The following is a 21,762-nucleotide window of genomic DNA, read 5'->3' as shown; positions in this document are numbered from 1 at the left end:
CCTTTAAAAATAGAAAAGATTTCTTTTCATATTTGAAAGAAAAAGTTTTCTCTAATTGACTTGTTTTTAAAAAAAGCTAAACTTCCTAGTCTCATTTCCAGAAACAAAACACACCTGGTACTCAGAAAGCTATTGGATTGCAAACATTAAATATTTTGTTTTTTGTTTTCTACATCAGGCATTTGCATAAAAGAAGGGAGTGCTGTATTTGAATGTAAGACTCCTTGAATCTCCTCTGTCTTTAGGGTTACTGAAAATTTAACACACTTTCAATGTGAAGATTTTAACACTTCGAACTGTGCAATAATTCTTTAATTAGCAACAGTTTTTTATTTTTTTTATTTGAGAGAGAGAGTGCACACAAGTGGGAGGGGGTTCGGAGTGGGCAGTGCAGAGAGAGAGGAGAGAATCTTAAACAGGCTCTGTGCTCAGAATGGAGCCCAACTCGGAGCTGGATCCCACAATCCTGGGATCATGACCTGAACTGAAATCAAGAGCCGGACGCTTAACTGAGCCACCCGGGCGCCCCTAATATGTAACAGTTTTTCAATTAATTCTTTTAATCAATGAGAAATACGCTACATCTGATATCCAGCTCTCTTCATGATCCATTCTGCACATATAAACGATCCAACTCAAGATTCTGACCTAAACATTGCAGAAGATTCCAGAATGGGGAGGCAGATGTGTAGGAAAGTAGGGCTCTTGGGAAAAGATGTGAAATAAGTGTCCTCCAACAAAACGTAATTACGAGGGCAAAACAGCAAACAGACAGTTACCTGGATAATGAAGCCGTCAAAAACAGATGCAGTGGGGATGAGAAGGTAGGCAGGAATTATCTAAAATAAGTAATGTTTTTATAGCTTAAAACTACATACCCACATCTACCTACTTAGGAAATAAGCAGGCATATAGGTTTCTTCTTAGAAATAACCAAAATGGAAAAGCATAGATGGTGTCCTGAAAATACTTTTACTTTTTAAAAACAAAAGCTATAAAGAGGGCGGCAAGCAACCCGTGCATGTCTTTACACTTAAAACATGTTTATGTCTGCGCTCCATTGAAGAATAAAATCTTTTTCTTTACACAAAATAAATTCCTTATCAAGATATGCCAGTTAAATAAATGCCCGACAACCAGCTTCCAAGACCTGTAAATAAAAATTTTTCTGATGATGGCGCTTCGGTGCTAAAGCTACTTATTCTCCTTATTGTAAGCTTTAGCACATCCCAAGGGGCCAGAAAGAAAGAGAAGTTAAGGTTCTGACTATCTCACTAGCTTCAGAACTAACAAGATCAGTGCAGAGCGAATCTATCATTACGCCAAGCCTAACAGCTCCTCCACAGTAAACTAATGATTACACAGCAATAGTCCATCCTTGCCTTTCAATTTCATATCAGTTTGCCTGTGCCTTGTATCAAACACGAGGTTTCTATTTGTTCGGTTTTTGAAATCACTTTGAAAGTTATAAGTGAATTCTAAGGGTTTGCAACGAAAATCCTGATGTAACTGGGCTTGACGGATTATTCCATACTGAAAGTACGTTTCTCAGCCAAATACAGATCAAGTGAGAGTGTTGATCTTAAGAGTAATGGCTACACATCAGGGGTCGGGGGTGGGGGTGGGGGGAACCCAACCCTGAAACGTGTCTCTTCCAGGGAGCTGTCATTTAAGAAAGGAGATACTGTCTACATCCTCAGGAAAATTGATCAAAATTGGTATGAGGGAGAGCACCACGGGAGAGTGGGCATTTTTCCCATCTCCTACGTGGAGGTAAGTCCTACCCCTTCCCTCTCCCATGGCTGCTGTTTCCAAAGTCGCCACGGATCAAGAATAGATAACTTTTTTTTCCCTCGTAGAAACTCACGCCTCCTGAGAAGGCACAGCCTGCAAGACCGCCTCCCCCAGCCCAGCCTGGAGAAATCGGAGAAGCTGTAGCCAAATATAATTTCAATGCTGACACAAACGTGGAGCTGTCGCTGAGAAAGGTACCCTGGCCGTTGTCGTCAACAGTGCTTTTGAAAGGCTGTGTATTTCCAAAACTAAAATTGGTTATCTATTTCCTTGGACGTTTTTGTGTTTCCCCCATGTGCTACAAAGGACACTATGAGGCCACCCTGAGGTGCTGTTACCTACCGCTCCGTGTCCTTCCAGAAGAGGTCCCCTGGGGGATGCACAGCTTCTCAGAGAGACTTTCCCTCCAGGCTTAGCATGGCAGGTTCCACGTCTCCTCCAAGGGGCACCTCAGGCTGAACAGCCAGGAGCTCTACACGTGGAAACATCAAAAGGAAAAGCACTTGCATACACTTCAAAATATTGTTTGTCCTGCTGCCTTATTATTCAAATTAAAAAAAAAAAATGGGTGTTTCAACATTTACTTTTATCTTGGAATCCAGGAACGGTCCTAACGTAATGAAGGTACTTCTCCCTACAGAGCCTTTTTGAGGAGACATTTTTGTGCAGGGCTGTTCCCCTGATCAGCCTTCTCTAGGCCTCATGACTGACCCAAGTTTCACTAGCAACCGATCCAATTCTAGTATCTTAATATTATCAGGAAGAACTCTTTTTCTCATTTTTTAGTGTTTAGTTATTTATTTTGAGAGAGAGAGAGAGAAAGAGAGGGCATGGGGGGAAGGGGTAGAGAGTGAGGGAGAGAGAATCCCAAGCAGGCTCCGTGTTGACAGAGCCCTATGTGGGGCTCGAACTCAGGAACCGTGAGATCATGACCTGAGCCGAAACCAAACACTGGATGTTTAACTGACTGCGCCACCCAGGTGCCCCCAGAAAGAACTCTTTTTAATTTGTTTCTGCGCAGAAAGATCAAACGAACTATCTTCATGATTTGCTAAACCATCACATTCGTTTGTTTGAGTTGACCACGTGTCTCCACAGAGCACAGGCTAGAGAGTCCCAGGCAGGGTGGTTCTAGAACTCCTTCGCCTACTAGCGAATCCCTCAGCCAGGGGCAAGGAAGGCAAACGACACGGTTCTTGTACTGGCAGAACCTCATCCCATTCTCCCTTCTCGGCCCTGGTTCTGCATCATCAACCCATTCTCCTCGTCTACCGTCCCAGCGACAACACAACATTCCATGAACCATCCCGGCTGATGTTTCATACTATAAAGAGAAGCTTCTGCCAATGTAATTTATAGCTCCAGCAACAGCCTGGCAACAGCAGTGTGCTGCCCAGAAAATCAGTGCAATTTTAACATTAGGGAGATTTACTTTTCCTCGGTTATGTTCTATGCAGAGGCCAATCAGAATGGATAGTGAGTGGTGTTACACGATCTTGATCCAGACCAGGTGGGTGTCGGCCCTGGGCACAGCTGTGGATTATCTAGGGTACGTCCTTTGCCCCATCCTGCCAGCCTTACTCTTTGCTCCTGCTTACCACATGTAGATCAAGAAAGCAAAACGGTATGCCATTCAACTTCCTCCCTTCTGGAGCTTGACTTCCGTAATCCATTTCAGATACACAATCACAGCGAGCTGAGTTGCACTGTTTTGAAGCTCTTCCTGCAGAAGGTCGTTTCCCCGAATCCTGTCAATGATAGGATAACGCTACTGTCATTGAGGTTTTCCCTGTTAAACTATTCTGCTTTTTTTTTTTTAATTTTTTTTCAACGTTTTTTATTTATTTTTGGGACAGAGAGAGACAGAGCGTGAACGGGGGAGGGGCAGAGAGAGAGGGAGACACAGAATCGGAAGCAGGCTCCAGGCTCCGAGCTGTCAGCACAGAGCCCGACGCGGGGCTCGAACTCACGGACCGCGAGATCGTGACCTGGCTGAAGTCGGCTGCTTAACCGACTGTGCCACCCAGGCGCCCCTAAACTATTCTGCTTTTTAAAGTAACTGATACAAGTCATTTCACATGGTACCGGTGTGAACATGTGTAAGCCCATTCACACAAACCAAGCATCCTTAGGGGAGATTCTAATGTCATCGATGAATGATTACATATCGTACATGTTGATAATCTGTAATTTGGGAATGAACTCAGAGCCTTCATTTTCATTCCCCTGACAAAAACAAACAACAAACAACAATCATAACAACTGGAGGTATCAAACTTTCACAGATGGAAAGCTATATGCTTATTAGAAACCATTGACAATTGACAGTTTTTATGTTACCACATCTGTATTTATAATGCATTTTCCTAATATTCATTGCAGGGAGATAGAGTTATTCTTCTTAAAAGAGTTGATCAAAACTGGTATGAAGGTAAAATTCCAGGAACCAGCAGACAAGGCATCTTCCCTGTTTCCTACGTAGAAGTTGTCAAGAAGAATACAACCAAAGGTGCTGAGGACTACCCTGACCCTCCAATACCCCACAGCTATTCTAGTGATAGAATCCACAGCTTAAGTTCAAATAAGGTAAGAAGACATCCTAGCATATTAGCGTCATGTTTGGGAGCTTGATGCAAGATCATCGACATGGGATGTTAGGCATAGACTAAAACATCATACCTATTGCAAAGCGACAAAATGTACATGTTATGTTTCTGAGTGTGCATGCCATGTCAAGTCAATATAATTGAATCTTTCTGAGGGGTGCTAGCACAAAGGTTTCATGCTTGATTTGGATAATTTTATTTTCAAAGTAAAATACTGAAAGAGAAAACATTAGCATCATAAAATCCTATATGATATACGTCTGTATGTGTGTATGCAATTATAGCTGCTTTTTGAAACTCAATTTTTTTCTGAAGCTTGATTTTATTTTTAGATATGCATGTTTTACATGGATTCTATGCAGGTGTAAGTAGTATATATAAGTATAGAATGTATTGATAGGTAGATAGATAGATCCCAAAATGGTTTATTTCAACAACACATGGTAATTGAGTTGACAAAATTCTATGAAAGTCTTGGGGTATTTTGGTACAGAAAGAGAGAAAGTAAAAATTTTTAATTAAGGTCTGTAAGTCAGTTTGTTTAATAGTTTGAATGAAAATGTCATTGGTTCTTAGGAGTCCTCAAGTTTGTTTTATTAGGTTTAGGATGATTTCCACTGTCTCACTAGAGCCAGTAGCTAAAGATAATTACCTTTCTCAACATGTAGTTTAAAAGGGACTTTGCTTCCTGAACTGGTTGATTAGAAAAGGCTATTCCAAAAAAGAAAAAGAAAAAGGCTATTCTACTTTCTTTACTCACAGTGTGAAATTGTTCTTAATTTTCTATTGAATTATATATAATATGTTGTGTTCTTCTCATGGATGGTATTTAGGGATTTCTGTCTCCTTTTCATTGACTTTCAAGGGTAAAACTTTAAATTACCAAGGAATTATTTCCAAAATATTGTAAGTACTTCCCAACATTTTAAACATTTTGTTTCCCATAACTTACTGAAAATTTTAACTGAGACCAAGGCTGGGACATGGAAAACTAAACCATTTGGCCCTAGCAAAATAACATCAACATCACAGACATGAAATCATTTCATGTCCCAAAGCAAGAGAGCATCCCCAGTGACCTAAACTACTCCTTGAAAATGAGTCTACAAGGATTTTACATATGTAAATGAGCTAAGAATCTACTATCCGAAGAGAAGCATTTTCTTTTAAAAGGGCATTTTATTTATTCTACTCTTTGAAGACTGGGTTTCCATTGCAGGGTAATTGCTGTAAATCCCTTATCACTGAATAATAGAACAGTTTGGCAACACTGGGTAACAGAATGGTAATCAGATTGTGTCTGGTTGATAATAAAGTTTTCCAGAATCTTCTTTAGTAGGTTGACTTCACTACCAGAGCTTAGCATTAGAGAGCAACATCCTTCCTTCAATAGTTCCTACTGATAAAAAGACAATATCAGAACCTTCAACCATATATTTGTCTTATTTACCATTCAGTCATCTTAAAAAACTACCAGATGAATTTCAAAGCAACTGTACCTTCAAACAAAATATTATAAGAAAGAATAGGCATTTATCTAGAAAGCCTTATTTAATATTTAAGAAATTCTTCCATAATGTCTTAATTAATACTGGCAATGTAATACTGTAGATCACAGTGGGGTTTTTTTTTGGTTTTTTTTTTTGGTTTTTTTTGTTTTGTTTTGTTTTTTTTAAGACCAAAGGACGGGCTCCTTTGAAATTTTTTTTTTTTAACGTTTATTTATTTTTGAGACAGAGAGAGACAGAGCACGAATGGGGGAGGGTCAGAGAGAGGGAGACACAGAATCCAAAGCAGGCTCCAGGCTCTGAGCTATCAGCTCAGAACCCGACACGGGGCTCAAACTCACGGACCGCGAGATCATGACCCGAGCTGAAGTCGGCCGCTTAACCGACTGAGCCACCCAGGTGCCCCGATCACAGTGTTTTAATCCTTGTTGTGGATATGATTTAAATGTATTTTCAGTTTCCTAAACTTTCTCTTAGAATACCAGATTTTACGCTTTATAAATAGAGAAATTTCACTAAAAACTAATTAGTGTTTTATTCTCACTGCTGGGAAGAAAATATGTTGAAAAGCTTATGTCCATAATTTGAAAAAAAAAAAAATGCTTAATAATTTCGACCCATCTGGTAATCTATGATATCATTGACTTAATAAGGGAAACTTCTCACTAGTGTTGAACTGGATCATTTTCAGAAAAAGAACTATAATATACTTCTAAGCCATGACATCCAAAATACACGAAATGTCATGTATCCTATTTTCTAACTGGTATTTGCAAATAGAGGAAAGAACTCACTGACTCATGCATCACTCTGACACATTCAAATCACATTTCCTGACATACTATCTTTATTTTAGGGGAGATCCAAATGGAAGTTGATACCATTTCTGATATTTCTGCTTTTAGTGTAGTTGAATCCAATTCGAATGCTTTAGGGAGGAAAGGTAATTATGTGATTTTTGTATTATAGGTATATTTATGTTATGTAGGTATCTCAGATACGTAATTTGCCTTTTTGTAGAAGCAAGTCCATTGTAAAGCTAAGCACTTGGAACCTGTTAACATGTATACTGGCAACCGTCGTGGTAACAGCACCGGAGTAGTGGTGGTAATAGTGACAGTGGTAGTCATGACAACAGTGGGATTGAAAGATCTTTCTTCCTTGTCTACATAGTATTCCTGACCATGAGAGAAAATGAAAGCGAAAAGTAATCATCTAGAATTCTTATGTGTTTCACAGAGGTTCAAAATCTGTTATTCTGTTGCATAACAAAGAGCATAAGATAGAATGCTGGCCAATAAGAGAATTTCTCTAGACTATGAAATGAGACTTAGGTAATTTCCGTCTTACTAAAAATTATAACGTAGACAGGACCTGCTAGGGGTGGCTGTCTATCTAGTAACAGGCCACATGTATAGTATCACTTTGCATCAGGTGCTAGGCGGACTAAAGACCACCTGAATTTTCTGTTAGGATGGCTCACGTGAGTTTTGTGACTCTTTGGCTTATATACCCCCACCCCAAGGTGACAGGACATCATATTTCCTTTAAAAAAAATAGCTAAATAAATTGTATTAATGCCCCATTCCGGTTAAAGGACACAGAAGTCAAAAGTTAAGTGGCCTTAGGACCAAGAGTGCCGAGTGCATGAGTGAGGTCTCATCCTAAACAACCAACGAGAAAATGCATCTCCAAAATCTTCCAGACCCAAACCATCTCCCTGGAGAGAATGACAGTAAAATGCCATCCACCAGACTGTCAAGGCCTTCCTACGTACAGCATGTAGCATTCTTTCCAGTTCAGCAATAGAATGTCTTAGAATGTTTCTAGGCAGCCCTTCCAGAACTACTTTTAAGGAATTTCCATTACCATTCTGTTTTGTTCAATATATCCAAAATATACTGATAATAGTAAGATCCACTGAAATATATTTTTACTTCAGGAGATTAAGTTTCATAAATTATACTCCACAGGTTTACATAAAAGAATGGGAGTCCTAGCAGAAGTTTACTCCCCTTAAAATCATATGTTCCCTTTCTATGCAAACATTTACTTTGGGTTTTTTAAACCTTGAAGTAGTAGTTATCTTTAGTTTCATTCTGATCAGGGGTTTCTGCTCTTGGAAAATATTTTTCAGAATTGATTCACTGGGAAATGTATTCATGCATAATGATGTAAAAATATTTTATGGCATACGCTATAATTACGTTGCAAAACATAAGTGAAAAAATCATGGAAGTTCAAAAGATTTGGCACTCTTACAGGCAGAAAGAACAGTAAACAAATTCAGGGAATAAGGAAAGGTTTCGTTATTGGTTTTCATTTTACAGTAACATTATTTCAGAGTCATATGTGAAGCCTAGTTTAAAAGAGCTGATCCCCTAGATAAAATCACTTAGGGATTCACTGTCTGACCTTCTTATCTCTACTACAGCTTTACCTTATCATTTGACACCTAAGACCCCTTCCAAATACTAGGAGAGTTCCATTGTTCAGATAACCTTGGGGCGCCTGGGTGGCGCAGTCGGTTAAGCGTCCGACTTCAGCCAGGTCACGATCTCGCGGTCCGTGAGTTCGAGCCCCGCGTCGGGCTCTGGGCTGACGGCTCAGAGCCTGGAGCCTGCTTCCGATTCTGTGTCTCCCTCTCTCTCTGCCCCTCCCCCGTTCATGCTCTGTCTCTCTCTGTCCCAAAAATAAATAAAAAAAAAAAAAACGTTGAAAAAAAAAAGATAACCTTCCAGTTAACATGCGAAGGATTTTATTTAAATTCCGCAAAAATATCCACAAATCGAGACCACGGCGTAAAATATGTTTCTATTTATTACCACAACTTCCCTGCATTTCTCTGTCTCTGTGTTTTGATGTATGATTTTCTTGGTTTACATTTTAACCTTATAATCCCTGCTCGTTTCTAAGTTGGCTTTCAGTGAACCAGCCCCTCCTCCCACGCACAAAGCTTCACCGGGCTCAGCTAGGACAGCCCAGGGGCGGCTGCGTCTGACAGCCGAGTGCCCACCAGCAAACCCTTTGACCCCAACACCGCCTCACTCTCTGGACAATTTCTTGGATGAACTGGAGAAGCTTGGTGCTTTAACCTTACCAGCCGACCAAGCCAAACCAAGTGTCCTAGAGGAGATCGTCCTCGAAATTAAGGAGGAGCCCTCAGATCTCCTCCCCTTGCCCCCAGCATCTGCACCTGCCAAATCCCCTTCTTCTCCGCTGCCTTTCCCCCGCTCAGGGGTGACCTCAGCCGCAGTCCGGCCTTCTGAGGCAACACCACTTCAAGATCCCAGAAAGACAACTCAGAACAAGTGTGCAGGTTTGACAAAAATACGAAAGGGCTTTGGAGGCCCTGAGAAAGTACCCGAAGTCCTAGGTGACAAGTTTGTGGCCTCTGCACACACTAATGTGGCTCCCTTGCCCAAGAGTCTCCCCGCCATCGGAGAGGAAGATGAGGATATCTATGAGGGGTTTCTGTCAGGCATCCCAAGAGGGCCAGAGTGTCGAGGACCGGATGCCTTGTGGTGTGCCCGCGACGGCACAGAGATGACACCAAGCCCGAACATCGAAGAGGAGGAAGAAGAGAGGCAACCTGATTGTTTAAAATATCCAGTAGCCACCCCCACAGACCCTAGGATCCCTAAGGAAGACAGCAGTGCAGTGAAAACCAGTGCTGAGGTATTTTAACCTTGCCTAATTACCAAAGAACTAACCCGTCTTAACTATATTTAGCTAGTACAGTTAATCACATTACTAAACGTCAATTTTGGCATTGCCCTAAAAGGCTTCCTCCTAAGAAACACAAGCACTACGTAAGTTGGGGGTGGAGGGGTGTATGGAAAGTCACCAAATTTTAGTAAGATGATGTAAATGTCTGATGTCATTCCATTATTTGATTGTGACTAGAAATTCATATTTTAAACAGTCTATAATTGATAGTCTTCCTGACTTTTTGTTATTAATAATGATAGCTACATAGTTGAACTCTTACTGAGTATCAGACAGTGTTCGAAGAACTCTTCGTCAATGAGATGGGTTATATTATTAGCCCCACTTGAGAAATTAGAAAACTGATACACAGAGAGACGAGTCCAATTCCAATGGCAGTTTGTAAAAAGGGAGAGAGACAGAACCAAAAGGCACGCCGGTACCCTTTTAACTCTCGGAAGAAATAATTTCTTCAGGTCGGTGACCACTTAAGACTACTAATGCATTTTCATCTTACAAAGAATCTTGAGCAATGATTTTAATTAGTAAAGAGGGGACATACCCTAAATCTTTAGTTTGTAAATTTTTCTCTTAAGACAAAAACAAAACTTCATTTCTCACATATGTAACCTGTAATTTAGAAAGAAAATACGATTACTGGCAAATACTGAAATTAGGAAACAAAATGTTTTGTATCATGCTGCTCTGCAGTCACTTTCCCCCATGGATCGTCTATTTTAAAATCTTAGAAAACAAAAATAATTTTTAAAATCCCATAGTTTTCCATTAAGACCTTGCCAATAACAAATATAGAGGCACGTGGCCTGTACTATAGGACGTTCGTGGGCTTAAATAATGATCAGTGCCTATGAGACCCCTGGACATCCACAAAACCCCGAGGCTTGGCTAGTTCCTCAACCAGGAGAGAAAAGGTCATCTGCACAAAGAACCCAGCCATGCCTGTATTTGTATAAAATAAACAAATACACTACTTAGTAAAAGAGATCATTCATTACAGAAAGTCAAGCATGTTTCTCAGTCAGTTATTCAAATAGCTGCTGGCACACATCAGTTCCCCGGCTTTGTAACTAACCAGCTAGAAATCGTAATCTACTTTACAAGCAAGTAACAAAGAGTCATTGCAGGTTTGTAGTTTTTCCTTCATGTTTAGAAGCAGCCATCCTGTAAATATATTCTAAAATTGTAGACTAGGGGGGTTCTTCTGTCCAGCCACCCACATCAGAAAAATGATCACACTCACTGGGGATTTTGAGTCAAATTCGAAAGAAAAAGTTAAGCAAGAATCTAAAGCAAGAATTTGTCATAAATGTCACTTCCCAGGGCATTTGGTAACTTGAACATTATTCAACTTTGGGGGATATTCTCTAAAGACCACATAACCTCATTCTGGGCACAAGCGTAATCACATCTTGTCTTTCCTCAATCTTTAAGCCGCCTCCATTTTCTCCGGGAGATCGAACGTCTACACCTTTTCCCAGCGGTGTCCTTCCCTCCCTTCCTTTCCATTCTCCCTGGGCCTCTGTCTCTGACTTGGCCTCTACACTTTCTCAGACTACCCAGCCCTACACACCTCCCCTTCTCCCTAAATACCCTTATCAACAGGAGATAAATTCACCAAAATTAAAGGTAACTGCATCCCGAGTGTGGTTTATTGCATGCCTTTAAATGAATTTTATTAATTAGATGTATTTAGATTTGTGCCATCTTACAAGTTCTAAGAAGTCGTGTAAATATTGGTTGCTAACTTCTAACATCATTGGCATGGCCTCTATCCCAAAAATTTAAAAGACACGCTTGCATACCCAAAATCAATTTTACATAGAAAAATAAAAAGCAATCATTAGGTATTTTTTTGGAGAACGCATCCCATTCAAAGACATCAGCTTGGTGCCTGTCATCTCCTGTCACTTCTCAGTGGGCTCACTGCCTCCCACGTTTCTCACCCATCAGCAGGTTCAGCAGAGCCCAAGGGCAGGATGATCTTCAGCACTGTCTTGAGCTCTGTTCTTCCACAAAACTGAAGTAAATTAATGAGGATGCAGGAATGATACTTCCCTTTGTTAAAAGCACCCAACTCAGAGCCCTGCGGGCTGGCAGTTCCCCTAACTTTCAACTCCCCATAAGGACACCAGGAAAAAAGACTTTCAACAAAATTAATGACTGGCCCTGGAAAGACATTTAATGACAACCACAGCATGAAATGACTCCATCACAGAAAAGCTTGGCTTCTACAATCAGCATGATCCTGAAATCTCTTCCTTTAGACAAAAGGTGATAGACTTCAAATAATAACCCATCCTCACATCCAATGTTTTGAATGTGAATGAGAGCCTCTGCAGTTAAGGGAAAACTCCAAGGCTCTGGTAGAGTCGAGTTTCTTTACCAGGAAGCACCAACACCAGAGAAATGCCATCTGCACAATACTCCCAACTCCCATCACTAACTCCATCCAACAAAATAGTCCAATGTGAATGTGAATTCATCTTATGTGTGAAAGGAATTTTTGAAAAAGTGGAATACTTTAAAGACTAGTTGCTCTTTGCCCTTTGAGATTTCATTTTGGCCGGCATGAAATAATTAGGAAATCTTAAAAATAATAATACTTTAGATATTATCTAAGACCAAGAATTTGCCTCGCCCACCCCCCGCCCCCATTCCTTCTGTGGTTCTCTTTTTAAGGCCAAAGTATTTATTCCCTGTCTTTCCCTACTTGTTCTTTAGCCCTTAAACTTAGTCAATAAATGGCTAAATAACTTTAGAATCAGTTTGGATTTTTAGAATTTAGAGACATAAAGATCATTCACTGGCATTGTACTATCAAGGACAAAACCAAGATTTATGCAAGTTCATTCTTCAAGAACCAAGCTCAACTGATACACACGTTAGGTGTCAGTTGTTTGCAGAATGGTATGAGAGAATGGACATATTTACAATAACAATGTTTCCAAAGAATACTTTTCATAACTACATCAAATAACTAACTCCAGAAAAATGAAGTGGTTTTTTTTCTCTATTTTATCTCATACTCAAGAGCAAATGATAACTTTCAATCCCCCACTGAGTTTTTGAAAACCTTATAAATGTCTTTTTCTATTCATTGGAAAGATATAAGTTGATGAATTCGTTGGTGCTTATTGTAAATATAAATGCAAATTGAAACAGCTGCAAATCTCAGGCCATTATTATAGTTTAACCCCACGTCTGATACTGATAAACTGTGCAGGCTTGAGTCCTCTAAGAAGCCTTCCTATTTCTTCCATTTCAAGAATGTTATACGTTATGCTCGTTACCAAGAAAGTAACCCTGCACTAAAAGCAAAGATAAAATAAAATTTTAATAATGTTTTAGTAGGTATAGCATAGTATGCATGAATCATTACACTTTTATCAATCCTTATCAACCATTTAATGCACTTTTATTCTTTTAATAAAATTTGATGCAATTTTACTCCTGTGAAGTATCTTCTGAGACAATGTAAGCCTGTCATATCCAATCCAAAATCTTCCATAAACGCAAAATTCACCAACACGTTATCGATGACAGAAGGCTGAAAATGTACATATAAATTATGAGCAATACATAAATCAGAAACCAATATTTTCTCTACTCTTTTGAACATCTTTTTTTTAATAATGGTTTTTCATAATAAAAATTATCGTAATTCTCAGTTCTCCTATAAGCCGAACTTCCAATTCCATCTAAGAGACTTATGGCATGTAAACTCTTTATGAAGAGATAGAAGGACTCTTCTTTGGGCTTCTTCCAAGAAACTCAATTTTTGTGGGCCCATTGGGAAGTCTCCTCACCCTAAAGCCATCCCATCAGAGAGTGACCCCCTTGAGCACGGTTTCCAACATGGAATTAAGCCCTGATTCTTCCTAATATGTTCAAATGATCTTTCCAGCTGTTTGTCCACATCATTCTAACAGCTAAATGTCTTTTTCCTCTATGAGCCTTGATGTTTGTAGAACCCCTCCCCGCATCAGTCGAAATGGGGACAGCTGCTGTGCCAAAAAACTCAAAATAACAACAGCTTAAACAACATACAAGTATATTTCTCTGGTACCTAAGTGTCGGGCATCCAGGGCTGGTATGTGGCTCCAGAATCATCAGAAAACCCAGGAGATTCCATTTTATTTTTGCACATCATCTCCCCAGTGAGAAGCCTCCACTGCCTGGTCCAAAGTGGTTGCACCAGCTCTCGCAGCCCCTTCCTATTGTGTATCCCGTCTGTCAGAACTTAACACATGAGCACATTTAGATCCAAGGAAGACTTTATTCAGAAGGTCCATGTGCCTATCAGGATTCTAGTACAGAGGACAGACAAGAAAAGAATGGATATTGGAGCACATCAAGCATTCTCTGCCATAACCCCTTAGAGAAAAATGTTTAATGCGTTTCGTATCCACAGACTGCAGATTTGAGGTCAGTCATCATAAAAACTTTCTTCAGTGAGAGTTTAGAAAATCATGTTTTTATTGAAAAGTCCTTTCTTTAGTCCTGCTGAAGTTCCCATAAGTGACCCAAATACTTTTCAAGGACAAGTGGTAGATCCTGTCCACTACTGGAAAGAAAATAAAGCATACTCACGCACAAGAAAGGTTAGCTTATTCACTGTCCTATTAAAAATCTTACTTTGGAAGAACGCCAAAATAGTCACAAGGTGGAGTTAGGACAATACTCAGTATTTAATTATATTTCACCATTTTCCCCCAGAAAAGCCATGTTTTCTTCCTATGTGTTTTGTCAGAAAATTTGCCCCAATAAGCAATTGAGACTTTTTATGAAACTTTATGGGTATTGAGTGAAATTTCCCTCTATTTTACCTTGCATCTGCTCAAATGTGCAAAAAAAAAAAAAAAAAAAACAAAAACAGGTCCAATCTGAGGGTGTCTTGAATCCCACTGTTAAACATTCTATTAAAGACGTACAAATTCTTGTATGCGTTCTTAGCCATCGATATCGCACTCAAACATCTTCTTTATGCCAGCTTCTCTCTGTAAGTCTTTCTCTGCTGTGCCTGTTGAGTTCCATACGAAAGCGGCACCTGACGCCTGTGGTGTGAAACCTACAGGCAGCCAGAAGAGCTGTCTGCAGACTGGTGAACCCTTCCCGCTCTGCTGCTACGCAAGAGTTTGGCATGCTGCGTGTGTGTGCATGAAAAAACAAAACAGGAAAGCTTCTCCTGAAGGCTGGAAACCGAAGACAAGAACTAACTAACCTCTTATGGCTTTTCCAGGCTGACTTAAAAAGCGAGATATTTGTCTTGGGTAAGCCTCCGCGTAGCCCAGTGATGTCTAGGAGACACTGCAGCTCACCTGTCAGAGGGCTCAGCGGTTCCCACAGGGTAGGGTCAGAACGCCCCACCTTGAGCCAGGCACCCTGGCCATTCACCCCCAGTGGGTGGCTCCTCCTTAATTGTCATTGCTGTGCTTTGCCCATAAAGTAGGGCCAGAGGTACCCTTGAGACAAAGTGACCCCAACCATGATGAGCTATGAAATCAGATCAACACAAATATCCTCTGCTGTCTTTAAGCAATGTGTTTTCCTTTTGTGTGTGTGTGTGTGTGTGTGTGTGTGTGTGTGTGTGTAAGCTTTCCAAAATCCAAAAAGGTCTGACCAGATTCTCATGGTACAAAGGAGGGCGTAGCGTATGTCGTCTTCTACGTCCGTCTCAGGTTTCCACGTTCTCTGTAAATCGCTGTTTTCCAGTCACGGTTTTTAGTGCGAAGAATAAGGCTGCTACCAATCATATACTGAACTCGCACACTTCCAGTGATGTTTGCTTCTGTGGCATTCTGTTTATTTCAGTTTTTTGTTTTGTTTTGTTTTTCCCTTTAAATTCACGATTGTTGTTGCAAAATACCCTGTTGCTCTGGTGATGTGTGCTACATTCACTCCATGACGCTTTTTAAGCCAATGCTACTGCCCTGGACTCCAGATACTCCCAGGCTCTTAACAGCTTTGATTGAATTTAAAGGTGAAATTACTTTTCCCTGTAACTCTTTGGTTCTGTAACATCACATCGAAAGCGCTTTCCTATGAACGGGTTGTAAATGGTATTATCAGTTCTGGGGAAGGCAGCCAAGGCTTGTAGGGATTTCCATCTCCTCAAAAGTCAGTCTTTTCACCATTTCTATTTGATAAACCCTGGTTTAACCTCACCTGGTCTATTACATGACTATGCTTTGCAAATATTTAAGGGCCCAATTGATTGCAAAGAGGATTTCCTTTTCTACTTTCAAAAAATGTAGATACCTCTCTGTGTTTATGCCAATTTTGTGCTTTTTGCTTTGCATAATGAGACCTCAATTTGTTTCTGAGGTAGAGATTTGGGTTGCCATAGAGAAAGAGGAATGTTGATTTGAAGAGATTCTTAGACTCACTCACACAAGGGCCTTCTAGAGCCAAAACAAAAAGAAAGATTTTTCCACAATTAATGTGGCCCAGCCATAAATTTCCCATGGGTCAATGAGATGCTATGTTTTGGGTCACCTCAAGTTTTTTTTCTTTGCCAGATGTATACATTATGTACATGTGTTTGTGTGGAACATACATTTTCTATATTCTTTAGATTCATCCAAAGTTGTATACCATCATTTAAGAAGGAAAAATAATCCTATAAACATAAACATGGGACTTTTATTAGGGGAATGTCATAGAATTCTGGTTGGCAAATACTACACCTAACATTTTCTGGGAAAAAATTGACTGAAAAACTCTAGAAGTGCTTATAACTCTTTCAAATATTCTTCCACATTAGTATTTAAAGTAACAGCCAATCCTCACTCAAGAATCACCAAATACTAGATAGAGCTACCAGAAATGCCTCTGCCGAAGCACAGATAGACAAATGGCTTCTGGACAGACTGCATCTCCCCATCTGAGCTAGGCAAGTAGATGTTTTACTGAAACCAGAGATTCTAGGATATTTCAGACCAGTTCCCTTATGGTTAGGTTGGTTCTGGCTTTGAATATTAGCATGTGCTTAAAACTTGTCCCATTTGTATCTGTTTTGATAACTTAAAAAAAAAAATAGCTACACTAAAAGAGAGAGAGAGGAAAAAAAAAAAAAAAAGATGGCTACATTGCCGAGGAAAAAAGTTAAATATTGAGGATTCCATGAAAACAACATGGCGCTTCACTGGGTTTTCCAATTTTACTATACTCTTAAGACACATGTAGGACTCTCTGAATGTCACAAGTGTATATTCTATATTGCTCACAACACTGCTAAGAAGTTACGAGTAATGAGCAGAGTTAAAACAGAAACAAGGACAGACCTAAAAGACGGGTGGCTACACAGAGATCTTTTCTCAAGAATTTAAAACACAGGAAGGGAAGTAGGTAGTCAGAAAGACACATGAATATCTATTCCACAGCGTTCTGTGGTCTTTAAAGTAGCCTTTCAAAACGAATCCAGGCTGAAGGAACGAAACTTTGTGAGAGAGCTGTCCGAAGGCAGAAACTTTTAGCATGTTGCTTCCACTAATCACCATTCGGTGGCAATAGAGTACAAATACGTTACAGATCTTTTCCTCAAGGTTTGTGCCTTATAACACCAGGACGGGGGAAAGGCAAAAGATAGTCTCCTAAGATAATTGGCTTGAGTATCCGTATAGAACATAAACACCTGCCTAAAAGACAAAATAAAGATGCTGATCCACCTAATCCATCACAGTCATCTTTTACTATGAGTGCCAGTCAACATTTTAATTCTGTTTCTTCTTTTTACTTATTTGTGATTTAAGAAATGATCTGTGAGTTTGGGTTCACTGATCTGAAAAATGAAGCTGAATTGTTACCATGACTGTTTTTACATGACTGGGACACTTGAAAATTAATTGGCACAGCTCTCTGACAACAGAGGGTTAAGGTTGATGAGGGCACCTATACATAACGGAGGAAGTGTGTCTGTGGGAACGGATTCCCTGAGGGGGGACAAGATTCTATTCACCATCCTGACCAACTCTTTGGTTTTAGAGAAAAGGAAGCTCAGGCACATATCCAAGGCTACATTGGTAGTCAGTGCCACTACCATGAAGACAGGAATGTGCCCTATAATGCTACTTGTTCCTCTATGGACCAAATATTTTTTAAATAAATTAATTCAAATACTGTAGCTAGTCACATTTCCTCAAAACTGGTTCTTAACTATCCAGATTCACATGGAGATGATTCCTGTTAAAGGTAAACTTAGAAAAGTTCTGAAGTCACCAAGATAATACTGCTAATAAAGGCTGCGATAAATCTTGGCCTGAGCATGTGAACAGTATAGAGACCTGGTAAGTCAGAAAAGGGGGTGGGAGGTTCATTAAAGGCTATAAAGGAAGAGAAAAGACATACTGCGAAGGATTGGTAAAAACAAGGACATTACTGGCTGGCTCACCCAGGAACGTGAGTCCCCTTGAGACATAGACACCTGTGGCATTAAGGGAGCCACATACTTCTGGCAACAGCCCCATGTTCCCAGTTGCCAAAGGGATGATTCATTTAAATAACTTGTGGTGTGAGTTGAATTAAAGGAATTAAAGTAGAATTGTAATGATGACAACAAAAGGTCCCATATGGACTTTAAAAGTAGATTGTTTTATTTCAATGAACAATCTGATTTTTAAAGCCATATTTAGGGGCACCTGGGTGGCTCAGTCGGTTAAGAATCTGACTTCAGCTTAGGTCCTGATCTCATGGTTCGTGGGTTCGAGCCCCATGTCAGGCTCTGTGCTGATAGCTCGGAGCCTAGAGACTGCTTCAGATTCTGTGTCTCCCTCTCTTTCTCTGTTCCTCCCTGCCTCACACTCTGTGTGTGTATGTCTCTCTCTCAAAAATGAATAAAACGTTTAAAAAAATTAAAAAATTAAGTCATATTCACATTTAACAGAAAAGAGCAATGAAATTCGACCTCCCAGATTTACCAAGCACCGGATGCCATGATAGAAAAGTAAAACTTTTACTCAACTTAAAAATATTAGAATGACTTAAACATGTAGAAAGAGCACAACGAAATACATTTTACAAAACATTTTCTCTGAAGATAAGAAAAGATCATCAGATGATATTTTCTTATTTATAATTTTGTTCTGCACTATAACTGGTGCTATGATGTTTTTGCGAGACAACAGTAGCTGTCCTCGAATGGGCTTTGAAATACAGCATTTTGATTTTTTTAATTCCATTTAAAAATTTTTTTGAGCGATTAACCTGAGCATTTTCAATATCATGTGGCTTGAATGTATAATCTTTGGCCAGAAATTTTACTCCTGGAAGTGTGTTCTAAAGAATGTCCAAAAGAAGTAAATAATTCTTTGTATAAAAATGTTTACAGCATTGCTGCTTATGAACGTGTAAAAAGGCTAGACTAACCTTAACTTCGAAAACAAAAAAGAGAAATGGTTAGGAAAACTAAAAAAATACATCTACACCAACGTGAGGGCATATTATTCTGCAGTGGCTTAAAATGAAAAAGAAGACTAGACAACTATCAGAAAATATTAATAGTAATTGATATATATGTATTTTATTTCTGCATAAAAGTTATATATATATGATTGGATGAGGATTTGAAGAAATTTAATAGGATATAGGCTTGTGGATGGCTTATATTTATTTTACATATAATATTTACTTATTTATATTTTTGTTTGTATTATTTATATATAAGAATTATAGAATCATTCAATATATTTATATTGAATTAAATGGCCTTAAAATGGTTAGAAAATGGTTTAGTTTTGACTTCTCTTAAAATAGTATATTTTATCATTTTAATAATAAATACATTGTGAGTAATTTTATATTGATTTATAGAAGTTTTGTATTCTGAAGCCATACACATTTCCAATCATTTCCATCCACTCTGTAGTCTTAGGTTTATATATTCCATGCACAGACTGCTGAGTGAAATTTCTAAAAAGTAAACACTTCCAATTAATAGACTGAATGCTTAAAGTTTTAGTAATGTAAGTGCCTGGTATCCTTTTTTTTTTTTAATGGTTATTTATTTTTGAGAGAGCACAAGCGGGGAAGGGGCAAAGAGAGAGGGACAGAGGATATGAAGCGGGCCCTGTGTTGACAGCTGCCAGCAGTAAGCCTGATGTGGGGCTCAAACTCATGAACCTGTGAGATCATGACCTGAGCCGAAGTCAGACGCTCAACTGACTGAGTCACCCAGGTGCTCTAAGTGCCTCATCTTCTTATGCTAGAAAGACAGCTTGGATGGGAGGGCAGTGAATACAGAATTGAGAAAGGGGAGCAAATTATAGACTCACAGACTGAAAGGAACCCCAGAGTTCTCCATCCATTCTTGGACCAGTGGGATTTTTATGGACAATTTTTAGGGTAAAATTCCCAGCCTGTCGGTAATCCACTCATAATGCAGGGACCCATGAATTGGCCCTGATGTCTAAGGACATGGATCCATCTAACTCAGTGGTCATCAAGAAGTCACTTTTATAAGTGTCATGCAAACGCCTACTTATCGCATTTTAGCACGCAGCCATCATTTAGAAGAGGATGTCTTTGAACTGTGTTGTGAATGAATTGTAATATTTTTCTTTCCCTGAAATGGTAACATTTAGGTAGTCGGTAGAAACTGCGTTGAGTTTACATAGTCGACAAACATGTTAACTTTCATTCATTGCAATATTTGTGTGGATATGTGGGATGCTAAGGTTTGTCATTTCCAATATTATAAGTATCTATTACAGATACTGGTCTTGATGCTTAGTTTAAAAAGAAAGGAAACTCTTTTGAGAGTTCAGTGCACTGGGAATTTCTACCAATATTTCTCTTCTAAGGTAAAATGTTACATGTTACCTGGATATTGTTTGTTACCCTCTAGTTAAAGTTCTCTGTTTTCTCTTTTTAAAAATGCATGTGTTCTCTCAACATTGAGAACAGAGAGTGTTAATTCAAATGTAGCATGGGATGTCTGCCTATCTACATTTTCATCCGTACCGTATGTGAAAATGTTGTCTGTGAAGGAAAAGTAGAATGAATGTGGATACTTTGCCGTTAGACTAAATGTGGTTTATTTTCCGCTTGTTTGAGAAAAAGCTGAAGAATAAGGTTGTATGAAGGTGTCCAAATTTCCCATTCTAGTGATTTGGTGTCTATGTTCTTGCCATATTCCTGGCCTTTGAAAAATCAATGGGACTAAACCCTGACTTTTCCTTAAAGCTTGAACAGACTAGATTCTAGATACATTCCAACTATTTGAACCTTGGTTATTTTCATTTAATTCAAAGCACCCTTCAAAATATTTGGATTATTAATCCTGCAGAAACCCTTTATTTGGTTTTTTTTCCTTCCTCTTGGTTTTTTACAACAGGAAATATTAAATGTCAAGAAAAGTACCATGCCATTATCCAAATTATCTTTTACTTAGTACCAGTTTAAACGCTGATTACATTGAAAATCATTTCATTTCAGCCACAGCGTCCTGTGTTTACTCATGAAAACATTCAAGGTGGGGGGGAACCGTAAGTATTCTTCTTATCTTCTAAGTTCAAGACTAACCTTGACTCACAAAATAGACAACTGGTGTACCAAAACAGAGGACTTTGCAAGTGAAAGAGGACAAAGTAACTAAAATGAGGCCTCTGTGATCAGTCTCTTTCATAACGTAGAGCAGAAGTTCATTTTAAAAGGAAACCCAATCATTTTGCATAGCAGCCTTCGATTCACACACCAGAAAAACCTAACGGTGCTCCAGTGATGCCTAAGATTTACGAATCTGCCTCCCTCTTTGTTCTACCAACCGTGCAAATTCCAGTAACCACGGCTGTAAAGACACGGAAGTGTCCTAACAGTGGTTGTACACATATCTGAAGACCAGAAGAATGTCAAAGTAGACCAGAAGTGATACGTTAGTAACAAAATTCCAAGGTTACCTTTTGATAAAGGTCTTCGGAATGGCAGTGTATTAAAACAGTCACTGTCATTCAGTTAAATGCCTTTTCCCGCTTACAAATTCCCTCTCCTCTCTGACCCACAAGTCACCTCAAATCGAAGGTGTCACACATTGTCTTTAAGATTCTCTTTTGCGTGTGTATCTATTTCTGCTCCATTTTGCCCATGATAGATGTTCAGCGGCGACATACTTCCCACTGGCTACTGCCTAGCCT

At 39.3% G+C, this 21,762-nt stretch overlaps 1 protein-coding gene and 2 long non-coding RNA genes across 53 annotated transcripts in view; 1 reads left to right on the top strand and 2 right to left on the bottom strand.

Annotated features, from left to right (window-relative positions):
• Positions 1-21,762, top strand: part of SORBS2 (sorbin and SH3 domain containing 2) — a 351,659-nt gene that overhangs the window by 322,789 nt on the left and 7,108 nt on the right. For 27 of the 50 annotated variants that reach the window (XM_058723353.1, XM_058723357.1, XM_058723364.1 and 24 more), the window contains 7 exons: positions 1,659-1,773; positions 1,860-1,988; positions 4,177-4,380; positions 8,825-9,586; positions 11,069-11,263; positions 14,877-14,984; positions 21,068-21,117. In XM_058723353.1, coding sequence (XP_058579336.1) covers positions 1,659-1,773; positions 1,860-1,988; positions 4,177-4,380; positions 8,825-9,586; positions 11,069-11,263; positions 14,877-14,984; positions 21,068-21,117 — 1,563 coding nt within the window. Of the gene's footprint in view, positions 1-1,658; positions 1,774-1,859; positions 1,989-4,176; positions 4,381-8,824; positions 9,587-11,068; positions 11,264-14,876; positions 14,985-20,343; positions 20,434-21,067; positions 21,118-21,762 lie in introns of all 50 variants that reach the window. The other 23 variants (XM_058723399.1, XM_058723386.1, XM_058723382.1 and 20 more) reach the window with 3 other exon arrangements.
• The window catches only part of LOC131508127 (uncharacterized), a 76,902-nt gene continuing 57,127 nt past the window's right edge, over positions 1,988-21,762 (bottom strand). The window contains exons 3-4 of one of the 2 annotated variants that reach the window (XR_009259845.1): positions 3,393-3,542; positions 1,988-2,266 (exon numbers count right to left, since the gene is read on the bottom strand). This is a non-coding gene — a long non-coding RNA (uncharacterized LOC131508127). Of the gene's footprint in view, positions 2,267-3,281; positions 3,543-21,762 lie in introns of those variants that run through there. The other variant, XR_009259844.1, reaches the window with a different exon arrangement.
• LOC131508129 (uncharacterized) lies at positions 8,283-8,830 on the bottom strand. Its single transcript, XR_009259846.1, has 2 exons — positions 8,643-8,830; positions 8,283-8,409 (listed from the first exon to the last, which is right to left on the bottom strand). It is a non-coding gene; the product is annotated as an uncharacterized LOC131508129 (long non-coding RNA).

This window comes from Neofelis nebulosa, chromosome 3, assembly GCF_028018385.1.
Source record: "Neofelis nebulosa isolate mNeoNeb1 chromosome 3, mNeoNeb1.pri, whole genome shotgun sequence".
Taxonomy (NCBI): domain Eukaryota; kingdom Metazoa; phylum Chordata; class Mammalia; order Carnivora; family Felidae; genus Neofelis; species Neofelis nebulosa.
Note: the sequence above shows the minus strand (reverse complement) of the source record. Positions and strands in the feature narration are given on the sequence as shown.